The sequence below is a fragment of the Lytechinus pictus genome, chromosome 7 (genome assembly GCF_037042905.1).
Source record: "Lytechinus pictus isolate F3 Inbred chromosome 7, Lp3.0, whole genome shotgun sequence".
NCBI lineage: Eukaryota > Metazoa > Echinodermata > Echinoidea > Temnopleuroida > Toxopneustidae > Lytechinus > Lytechinus pictus.
The window spans coordinates 20,969,135-20,981,134 of NC_087251.1; the positions used below are offsets into that span (position 1 = coordinate 20,969,135).

The 12,000-nt window shown below is 34.9% G+C and overlaps 1 protein-coding gene across 1 annotated transcript; it reads left to right on the plus strand.

Annotated features, from left to right (window-relative positions):
* The first annotated feature begins 2,969 nt into the window (after positions 1-2,969).
* Positions 2,970-11,678, plus strand: LOC129264767 (3-oxo-5-alpha-steroid 4-dehydrogenase 1-like). The gene is made up of 5 exons (XM_054902710.2): positions 2,970-3,452; positions 5,342-5,508; positions 6,068-6,169; positions 7,475-7,625; positions 9,453-11,678. The coding sequence occupies exons 1-5, from the start codon at positions 3,130-3,132 to the stop codon at positions 9,517-9,519; spliced, it is 810 nt and encodes a 269-aa protein (XP_054758685.2). The 5' UTR covers positions 2,970-3,129; the 3' UTR covers positions 9,520-11,678.
* The last annotated feature ends 322 nt before the right edge of the window (positions 11,679-12,000 follow it).

Genomic DNA, 12,000 nt, shown 5'->3' on the forward strand with positions numbered 1-12,000 from the left:
CCATGAAGCACAAAAAGAAATAAATATTTTTATGGACTGTAAATTTTCTATTATCTCTTGTTCCAGTTGTTTGGAACAATGGATACACGGTTATTAAATTTTGATTCGAAATGTTCTTAAAGGAAATTAAAATTATATATTTAAGGTAGTGTCTGAAAGCAAGATTTTTTCTTTTGTTTTTGTTTACAGACATTTTGTGATGATGATGGATTTGTTGATGTTTTTCATAATACATCATTTAAATTTCCAAATTTGATAATTACTAAATTCGGATTATTTAATGGTGTAATTTTATTACAACGGCAGCTATCCTGGGCCGGGACACAGTGCCCCCGCTTTTTTGAAGAAATGCTCCCTTACAAACTTGTTCTGTTTATCTTAGAAAGACCCGTTTTGTGTAACGAGTGCCCCAACCAATGCATTTCTCGGATCCGACTGAGGGGCAGGGGTGCTTGATCCCATATAGGAAAAATGTCCCCTTTTCAAGATTTGGAATGTCTTATTTTACACACGAAGAGAGAAATTACATGGTATAAGTACGAATAAATGCATGATTGACTGAGAGATATAATGATTTCCGAATCCCCTAGTTCTGATTGTTCTTTATTTCCCCCTTTTCCTTATTTTCTTTGCGGCAGTTTCTGCGCCCACTCAGTGCCACCCACAGAGGTTACATTTCTTTGAATTTAACCTCACTAATCGAAGTGATATGAGCGCGATACAAATTTTACTTATAACTATGATAATATATATGTTAAAAAGTACCCTTTCATACCCATCAGATTATTTTGATTAAAACAAATTTACCCGACATGCACCTTCCTAACAAGCGATTTGAATTTAGGTAAGTGGCATAATATGCAAACTATTTCGGAAAAGATACACAAAAAAAATTTTAGTAGTACAATCAGGGCCGTAGCTAGAGGGGGGGGGGGTATGGGGGTGTGACAACCCCCCCCCAACATTCATGGCAGTCGGCAAAATCATGTACCAGGTGGCAAAATGGAGGATAACTTCGAAGGAGGTTACGACTTATAAAGTAAAGACAACCAGTTGGCAAGTCCATGTAGCCAGGCTTAGAGCCCTACTAGTCAGCAAAGGACAAAACAGATGGAGCTATAATAACACACAAAGTAAGCCCCCGGTCCTCCCCCAATATAAACAAGCTTGTGAGTTTGTAAATTATACCACAATTATTGACGATTTAACAAACACATTAGTTTTGTAAAATTAGAGGCAAGACTAGGTAAAGAAATATGGGGTGGGATGAATTTTCAAGGTTTAAGTTGAATAATAATCAAAGCCAAAGTATAGTTGGCAAATTATAAAGTGGACCTATTAAAGTGGCAGAACACTATACGCTCTACCAGTCAGCAAAGTGATGTACAAGTACTGCCCCGTTTCAGATCTGAAAAGAACAGAACACAAGACTTAAAAAATGGTAACTCTGCAGTTGGCAAATTCATGAAGACAAGTCTACAACTTGTAGTTATTTTTACTAAATTCTGTCGCCGAAGATTTTTTTTAAAATTCATGGTGTCAGAATGTGCTTGGGGCGGGATGGTGGGAGTGGGGGCAGGTTGCTGGGGTTGCCCAAGACGTTAAATATGATATAGAATAACATACAAGATAAAGGTAACTTCAATAATTTCTGTAACATTTCTAATGGCTGAAAGAGATACATGTTAGCAGTAGCACTCTTGCAATTTTAGTTACATCTTGCACAGAAGGTCAATTAAAAATTAAAAAATCTTTGATTTTGATATTATTAATGCATAGGGTATATCATTATACTGCAAGTTAGCAACTGCGGCACACTAGCCTTTCTATTTTGATCCAAAATGTTTATTTTTACAGTGCAAATATCTTTGTATATCTTTATATAATTTACCTTAAAGTATTCACCAAATGCAACTAATTCAATTCTAAAAATTCAAAATCTTTTAGCATGTGATTATTGTAGGGGGGGGGGGCACATCCCCATCAGACTCCCCCTGTGCTCACGTTGGCGCTGTCACGCCAAATTTAGTTGGCAAATTTAGCTGGTACACCCCCCCAACAAAATGCTTCTGGCTACGGCCCTGAGTACAATAAATTACTTTCGCTTTATTTCATAAAGCCATATCGTTAAATGGATTCACCAATTATTACATTTTGTAATAAACAGGAAGAAACTGTTGTAGGGCCTATACGTATATGATTGTGAAAAAGTAGTACCAATATGGACGTTTTTATTACACTTATTGCAACAAAAGCACGATCCTAATTTTCTTTTTTCTCCGTTTTGTAAATTATTTGGTGTCGCTTCATATCATAAGTTTGTCACTTTTTAAAGCTTATTAGAGAAATATTATATATAGGCCTACACCTGTAAATAAAAAAAATAATTACCCAATATCATTGTTTTTAATCTTTTCTCAAGAAACAAAAAGAAGTAGAATATAATCTAGCAAAGAAGAAAAATAAGCTCCCCAAACATTTTCGAAAATGGAGACTTGATCTGTGATGTTGAATCTTTAGAATTGATATTGATGTTTAGGGTGTTTATCCTGCTTATTAGAGAAATATTATATATAGGCCTACACCTGTAAATAAAAAAAATAATTACCCAATATCATTGTTTTTAATCTTTTCTCAAGAAACAAAAAGAAGTAGAATATAATCTAGCAAAGAAGAAAAATAAGCTCCCCAAACATTTTCGAAAATGGAGACTTGATCTGTGATGTTGAATCTTTAGAATTGATATTGATGTTTAGGGTGTTTATCCTGCACCCCCGGCTTGTTTATTCTAGCCTCGTTTATTTAATAAAATACACAAATATATATATATATATATATATATATATATAAACACAATAGGCCTATTCATGAGCGCAAATGTTGGCTGATTTTTTGTTATTAGTACCCGAAATGGGACATTTTAAGCACTTTGTTGTAATCATTAACATGATGCATTTTTTCTCCTCCTCTAGCCCGGGACTTACTGTAGAAAACAAAATCTTGTAAAAACTGCGGCTGCTACGTTCCTGCCATAAGTTAATTATTGATTGACGCTAGCTGTTTCATCACAATCTATTTTTTTATATCATCGAACTCACAAGTCCCAATCCAAGAAAATTTGTATCCAAAATGTATTGTGTAGGATTTCTGGAACCATTTATCAGAATGACAGGAGGAAGCGAAACTGCTTTTCTGGACATGATGGCCTATTTCATGATGCTGTGCGGGTTCCTTGCTGGGGTGGTTACTTCCTCAGGGATCCCCACCCCTTACGGCCGATACACGAGTCCGAAGTTTGGCTGGGGGCTAGAGAGTCGCACCGCCTGGTTCATTCAAGAGTTGCCAGCATTCGCCGTTCCTGTTCTCTTGATTGTGTTTTGCAATTGTCAATATAGTTCATCGCTTCCTAATTCCATCCTTGTTGGTTTATTCTTAACACATTATTTCCAAAGGTAGACCATCAATGAATCATTTTTTTAAAAGTAGAATTTTGTAACTGGCTTATCATTCAATATCATGAGTAGATTGATTATTAGAACTAGAACTTCAGGTTAACTTAATAATTAGTAACAAAGAGAAAAAGCCAAGGCGAGGTATTTTTTTCGACCAGAATACATTTAGATTTATATACTGTGTATAGTTCCACAGTTAAGTGAAATCCATGTCATTTTCACCAAATTTTGCACAGTTAAGCACCTGAATATTTCAAATATATGCAAAAAATAACATTGTTTGTGTGCTTAATGCTTTTGCTATTGAGCTTTGAAGTTAACCCTGGAGAATTGGGCATACAAAATAATTTGGCATTTTTACACCCCACATGATCAAGTGCTACGTCACTTATTCAATGAACAAGCTAGGTTATGTGCTACGTTGAGGTTACACCTCTACATGAACATGTATTACTACCTCAAATTAATGTAACTTACATCATATTTCACAATTCACAGAGTAGTTCAGAATTGTATGCTGAAGATGGGGAATTTACTACTTGTTCGCCCTTTTAAGGCCAGCACCACCTTCATTAATCTCAAAAAGTTGAAATTTCTATGACAAATTTGGAAAGTATAATAAATGCTGCAGTTTATTCAAAGTCTATGTAATTTTCACCAGAATTTGCAAGCTTGTAGAGGAAGGTGTACTAAAGCTGTGTAAACATTAGCAAGATAGCCTGGGTTCATGTGCTTGTTTTCAATTTATCAGCAATTTTGTTGGAGCAAGTGTGTTATAAAATATAAAACACAAAAAAACACGCCAATGCCTTTGTAGCTATGTGAGTATAAATTTCAAGCCACTCTACCATTTATTCCAACTCATACCGGTACTTTGCAGCACTGCAGAGTAAAGTTTTCAGATATTGCAGTCGTATTTAAAAAACAATGGTTCATGGATTATTTTCAGCTAATTAGCTTTATAAAATAACACATCAGATCTGCAGTTATACTATAGTGCAGATCATGATCATGATCATGAGAAAAAGTCAGCTGATACCTATAGCTGATTAATCACCTGTTCATCACATTGTTAGGTAAATGCGCCTAGCGTAAAATTGCGCAGATAGGGATGCGCGCAAACATAACTTTGGAACGTCCTTTTAAAGTCAAATTTTGCCATGAATTATTCAAACCAATTTCTGTGGTCCTAATAGATTTAACTTAAAGCCACAGGTCTTTGAATGCATTAATATACAAATAATGCATGCAGCCGAGTGCGTTAGTGGAAATGCAGAGCACGCAATGTTTCTTTAGATAGGTGCCGCACTGTGCACAAGCCGCTGGCGGCGAGTTTCCAGTGTGCACCATCTGAAGAAACCGAGCTTTCTCTGCATTTACTTTTACGCACGACAGAGCAAGTACATTATTTGTTTTATAAAATAGCAACACAGAAACAAATTCTTGAAAAGTTACAGTACAGTTTTGTTGGACTACTCCCGGTACTTCTACCGCACTGGTTTGCTTGAGCATGCCATGTCAATTTTCGTTGCGCACCTTTTGCACTGCCGTGCAGTGCACCAAAAAAGTTGGATGTCGTGTTGGTATTGGCCAATCGCGATGCTTGAAATAATACACCTATTTGATAATACATTTTTTTTAACTGAAAGATTTTATATGTGTTGTAGCGATCTGTTTTTGTTTTTTTATTTTTAAGTCTTTGAATTGAAAGAATGTGTAAGAATTATCCTGATGGATTGCAAAAGAACAAAAGTGCCAGAAGTGAAGGTAATTACACGACTCCTTTCCCTTCAGAGAGGCAAGCACTGGCAGTTATTTTGACCAGTTACATAGATGTAATTTTATTGTCTCATAAATTTGTATTGTGTTTTTTTTAATTCTCTGTACAGGACATTTCTGTTTTCACTGCTTATACGTGGAGGAAAAGTTACGCCCCTCATCCCATTTTTACTAGCTACTGCCTTCTGTAGTTATAATGGTTTCATGCAGGGTCGATATCTCACACAGTATGCAGTTTATAGTCAAGAATGGATGAAAGATCCAAGATTTATCCTTGGTAAGTGATCATGGAAAACAAAATTTCAAACGCTTTTAACGTAGCCCCCCCCCCCCCCCATGTGGATGTTCGTACTTCCTGTTTTCTTGGTCAGATTTAAAACAAATGATTGGCCTAAAGAGAAAACTTAACGAAAAATGTTTTTTTTTTTACTGAAATAGCTTCTTCATCTACAGATCTAGATTACTAGTGCCAATATAATTTTTAAAGTAATTTTCTTTCTTTTGATTTTATGTCAAGTTTATTGGTTTAAAGATTAATAATACACTTTATGACACCAACAGGAAAACTCTTTGAGAAAAAAAAACCAATGGAAAAGATTTACATTGAAATGTAAGAAACTTGACAGCAGCAAGCAACCACACCAAACCTCAAAATACAGAAAATTGAAGGGATGGGTAACATTTTTTTAAAATACATTATCCCTTTTCATTTTTGTAATATTTTTAAAACTTGTTATGAGGTTTTGAAAGAATTTAGGTTTCATTAAATTCTCCATGACAATTACTTTAGTTGCATACCATCTCATAATGATATTTTCCCCTCATGTGTTTTCTAGGATCACTTGTGTTTGTGACGGGTATGGCAATCAACATTCATTCTGATTACATTCTGAGGAACCTACGCAAACCTGGAGAGACGGGATACAAAATACCAAGTGGTAATGCGCTTCTTCATTCCCCTTGGCTATGGTATTGTTGACATCAAAATATCAAAGAAAAATTACAGCCTTCGGAGAGAGAGAGAGATTATTTGAAGAAACAATAGTGATCAATAGTCCAGGGAGTTTGAAAAGTGATGTCACTAAGTTACCTGTAAATCTTAAATTTGCAACAGTGACTTTTGAAATTATTTCATAGTTCTTGGACAACTTTTTTTTATTTTCCCCTCATTTTTCTGCTCTCAGAAAAGACTTGGTGTGGTTGGATTTTCCTGTAATTAATGTATACATACATGTGCATTGTAATTTTACCAGAATCATTGCTTCTGAAAAATGTAAACATAGATGTACATTTTCTATTTCATGGTCCCATATTGTTTTTAACAATCAATCATAACGTCTGATTTGGCTTTGCACTCTCCCAGCAAGTAAATTAGCATTTTAGATAAGTGAGATAATATTTTTAAGATCCCAATGATATTGCTCAAAGGTGGCTTCTTATCACTGCTTGCTGTTGAGATAGGTTCCATTGGCTAAAATTTCATTATATCAACATCTAGGACCAACTTCTTAATGTTACTAGCTGACAATCTAATTGAGCTTCGAGCAAGGGATTATCAGTTTTTTTCAGTCAAGGATGCAGACAAAAAAATATGTTTTTTATTCTTGGGGGCTACTTTTTACAACTTACTGCCTCACTCTGCAACGTTGGATAATCTTTAACATTTCAATGAATGGGGAATTCCAGGGCCCCTTCTTACAAAGAGTTACGATTGATTCAATCAATTGTAACTATGGAAATCCATCAGTGTCATAAGTTTTTCTCCGAAAAATTTGGACAATGTCCTCTGTATGCAAAGAGAAGCGCAGTGAATTTTCAAGAAAACAATGAATGCATGAATATACATCATAGCTAGAAAATATTTTGAACAAACATGCATCATAGATGTTGACGTTGCTGGCCGTCCATAGTTACGATTGATCGGATCAATCGTAACTCTTTGTAAGACGGGGGCCCAGGACTCATTTTTTTTTTAGTTTCCAGGGCTCTTTTGAGCATGTCGGGGGCTAAATCATCCCCAGCCCCTGTGTAGCCCCCGTGTAACTTTTTCTCTGGAAGGATGCCACTTTGTAGTAGACTTTATGAACTTACAATTTTTCAAACATGTTTTCTTCAATAGAGACAAAGTAGTTCCAAGTGGCATCCTGAATAGCTTGTAACATCATAACACTGTATTCAATAGGTTTACTGGCTTATGCTGTAAATTAGTTTTATTTTCATATGATCATTTTTTTTCCCCCAAGGTGGTATGTTTGACTATGTCTCTGGAGCTAACTTCTTTGGTGAGATAGTTGAATGGAGCGGGTTTGCTGTAGCCTGTTGGTCTCTACAGGGTCTTGCGTTTGCATGCTTCACATTCTGTGTCCTTACACCAAGAGCACGGCAGCATCATATGTAAGTACACTGGTGACCACTCTTATGATGTTAAAGGACAAGTCCACCCCAACAAAAAATTGATTTGAATCAAAAGAGAAAAATCAAACAAGCAAACCAATGAACATGTTATTAAATTGGATGTAAAATAAGAAAGTAATGACATTTGTAAGTTTCTTTTAATTTTACAAAACAGTTATATGCACATCCAGGTCGTTATGAGGGGACTGATGACATCATCCACTCACTATTTCGTATGTATTTTACCGTAGGAAATATGATATAGTCCAATTTTCTCATTGTCATGTGGAACAAAGTTATTCCTCCCTGAACATGTGGTATTACCATTGTTATAACTATTGTGGTTTGGTAAAATTGTTCCTTAATGTCAAATCGGTGAAAATCGAAATATTGTATAATCCAAACAATAAAAAACAAACGACATAGTGAGTGATGGACATCATCGACTCTCTCATTTGCATGTCACTGAATTCTGCATACAATTGTTTTGTGAAAAATAAGCGAAACTTTAAAATGTCATAGCTTTCTTGTTTTACATCCAATTTTTATGAAATTTTCAACGTTATCTTATTAGATTTTTTCTCTATTGATTCAAATCAACATTTTCCTGGGGTGGACTTGACCTTTAATTAGTAGTTGATTCTCGGTAATGTTTTTATTTTGATTTAAAGTAGCTGTTTGAGCACTTTCTTTACTTATTTAGTAATCGGATATTAGAAAGCTACTGACAAATTATATCCTGAAATTTTCAGCCCATTCCATGCCTGATAAGGTGTTTTATACAAAGAACAAAAATGAATATGCAGATATTCTACTTTGATTGGGCACCTGATTGAAGTAAAAATCTGTTGTAATATCAGTAATTTGTAATTTATCTAATAAAACACATTTTTAGTTTACACATAAATTCTTCACATCACAACCGTTTTTGGGCAAAATACATTGATAAAATCTAGTAATAAAATGGACTAGTGACATTCAGTTTGGGGGGAAATTACCAAGACTACATACGGGCTTTAAATTAAAAGGAAATCTGGTCACAGAAATTAAGAAAACAAAAATTAAGATGTGTCAACTGCAACTGCCAGCTTCAATCATCAAGCAGTGTTAAATGAGCAGCTTTTTTTGCATATCATTTGGGAATGACAGTCATTGGATGTGGACTGTGATTGGCGGGCTCATCAACGTTGTTGCTATTGGCCATCCCTCACTCATCCTTGTGTTAGAAAATGACACCGCACTGTCACATACAGTAGGTGCCTTAATTAAGCCTATTGCCTTAGAAGGTAACCAGCCCCATTAACACAAAAATCTATGAGATAGCACACTGATTCATCAAAATACAGCACATTTTCTTTTCCGGTTGATGTGGTAGCAATGTTGCATTTGGTCACATGATGATATAATTGAACCAGATTAAATAAAAAAAAATTGAAGTCATAGTGCTAATGAAAATTCTGTAGGATCTGGACATGTCACATAAATACCAACCAAACCAATGCCTCCGCTTTACCATCATTTCTGCTATTGACTGTATGAAACTTTTCTTTTAAGGCTTCCAAAACTGGAATCATCAGATTCTCTCTGCCTTTTAGAGCAAATGGCACTTATGTAAAAGAAATATAAATTAAATCATCTTGATTACATTACTTTATTCTTCTATTCATACCGTACATTAGTTTCTCTTGTATAATGATGGAGAATCCCAATTACAATTCGATATTTGATCTTTGAAATGGTGCCTTTTCATTGAAGCTTGCAAATAGCATGGACCACTATGTAGAATAATATTTTGATATGTTTGTTATCTTTCCTTTTCTTCTGTAGGTATTATCTAGAGAAGTTTGAGGACTACCCAAAGTCTAGGAAAGCAGTCATACCATTCATTCTCTGAAGGATCCAGCCTAGAGACTCTCACCAGTGGACTATCAAGTCTTCTATCCTTGTGAGACAACAATATTTATGATCGATGATAAGTGGAAAATTACCAAAGAAATAGGCGTTAACATGGACAGAATATTTATGAATTGAGATTTTTTAGTGATGCAGGAAGAATTCTTATGGACGTGTTTTCATCATAGAGCAATGCAGAGGAAAAACATATCCGGAGGCTAATGTTGAGCTCCACGCCCAAATTATGCTAGTGTACATGAGAACCTATGGAAATTCTGTAGCTCTTTTAAAAAGCTTTCCAAGGCCTTCAGGGCATTTATTAGGCAAAGTCTCACCAAGCCTCTGTGTATTTTTTTTTCTTGGAGTGATGGTCGAAATCAAGCACTGACCAGTTGTGACCATTCAAAATTGTGATACTGAGAAGAGCTCCTGGCCCACAGTGATTGATCATAGGGCTACTTATATGCTTGATTACATTAATTATTGTTTGCAATCATACAACCAAATCAACTGTATGATCAATTGTAAAGCTTTGTGTTAATTGCCCTGTTCTGTCTACTACATGGCAGTATTATGGTCCAGGATAGTCAATGACTGACATGAAATTACTCTCGACTGCTATTGTTTGAGTACTTTTAAAAATTTCTTTCACCTTCAATCTGAATTTGATTTGTGTTTTTTTTTTGTAGTTGAGCTATTTGAATGTTCTGAATATTAAGAAACAAATCTAATTTTCAAAAGTGAGTCTAGAAAACTGAAACCCAATCATGCAAAAAATACTATGCAAATTCTATTTAGGATGATTAGAAAGGCATTCTTTTTGTTGTTTCTCATTTATTATTTTTTCAACTGAATTTATCTGGCAGATATTCTTCAACATTCCTCTGCAAGTTTGGCAATTTCATTTTAGCAATGTAATTCTTTCACAAATATTTGTAGAGTTTGTGTGCCTGATTGTCATTTTTAGTATTTAATATTATGGACATGATATGTCTGTTCAATCTTCTGAATGTTTTCATTCCAACATATTAGTACTTATATTCATGATATTTATGGTATATCACTATGGTGAAGAGTTACCAGAGAATGGAAACCATTTTATAGGGAAAAAAGTGTTTGAAAGGACAAAGCATGAAAAAAAATGCAATACTGAGTATTACTTGTACTTGTGCAATTCCTGTTTGTATAAGCTTCATTTGATTTAAGGATTTGGTGGGGGGTGGGGATGGTAATGTTTTTATAATTTCAATCAATCATAAGTGCACATTTTGTAATTCTGCTTGTATCTTTTTAGTTGCTTTTTAGACTAAAATCTTTCTGCTAATAGACAAGATTGTGTATTATACAAATCTAAAATGAATTGATTACTCATTAGTGGGGGACAGGAATTCACTCTTGGACACTTCAACCCACAGCTCCTCATCGTGATACAGAGTTTTAAAGGGAAACTACTGCTACAGTCACGAAATTGAATAACATAAGTACTGCCTGAAAGTCATTGAAAAATGTTGCCCATGATGCATCAAAGAATTAGCCTATGCTGCAAGATCTTCGGGAATCATCACAATGATGAGTAGAAGTGGACCAAATCTGCTGAGGGTAACTTTGACTGTACATAGAAATGCATGGATGGGACTATACTGAATGTTTCAGCTGTTTCGACTGGTAGCTCGAATGTGATTAAGGCATGTGAGGAGCAACCCATTTGCAATTTACCTTTTTACTAATTTCTTCCTGAATATTTATGAAAGAGCTTGAATAAATCACAATAATTGTTTTCATCTTTTATATAGGTTAAAGCCAACGGTTAAAATCACTTTTATTTCATTTAGAAGGGTTCCTAATACGTTCCATCCAAGTTATCTGACTATTTTTTTGTTTACAATTACATATGCCTCTTCGGTAAAGAATTACGTATAGATTGCTTTCCATAATTGTTATTAATTATATCATTTGAAATTCTTTGTAGAGTTCCTGTGTGAACAAAAAAGGAACATGATGTTTGGTCAAAACAATGCAAGTATGTTTCAATGTTTAGAGAATGAACAGACATAATTGGATGAAGATGTCGCTGGCTTCCATAGTTGAGATTGATTGTATCAATCGCAAATCTTTGTTTGATGTGACTCAGGGTGGTGAATAAAAAATAGATCCTATTAATCTCTTTTCTATTATATTGTAATTATGATGGCCTCCAAAGAGAGATGAGTGGATTGGGAGTGAGTGAGTAAGCGATTGGCAGTCATATGCCCTCTTTGTTAGCTTTGGGAAAGAGAGTGAGTTTCGCAGCGGTTTCTTTTGTTTTCATGCACCTTAACATCAACATTAACATGGAATCAAACACACCTCTGCACAAGCAAACACATAATAAACAAACAAACATGCATGGGTATTTCAAACCACGACTCAAACCATGTTATCTCACAGAACCATCACTACATAAACCACAACAAAACATCAAAAATGAAGAAGCAGGGGCTTG

What these genes read in the sequence shown, in the direction of transcription:
- LOC129264767 (XM_054902710.2), top strand. Translation starts at nt 3,130, where the DNA reads ATGTATTGTGTAGGATTTCTGGAACCATTTATCAGAATGACAGGAGGA. An exon ending in TTAACACATTATTTCCAAAG is followed by an intron (nt 3,453 to 5,341) that starts GTAGACCATCAA and finishes TTCTCTGTACAG; the next exon opens with GACATTTCTGTTTTCACTGC. An exon ending in GGGATACAAAATACCAAGTG is followed by an intron (nt 6,170 to 7,474) that starts GTAATGCGCTTC and finishes TTTTCCCCCAAG; the next exon opens with GTGGTATGTTTGACTATGTC.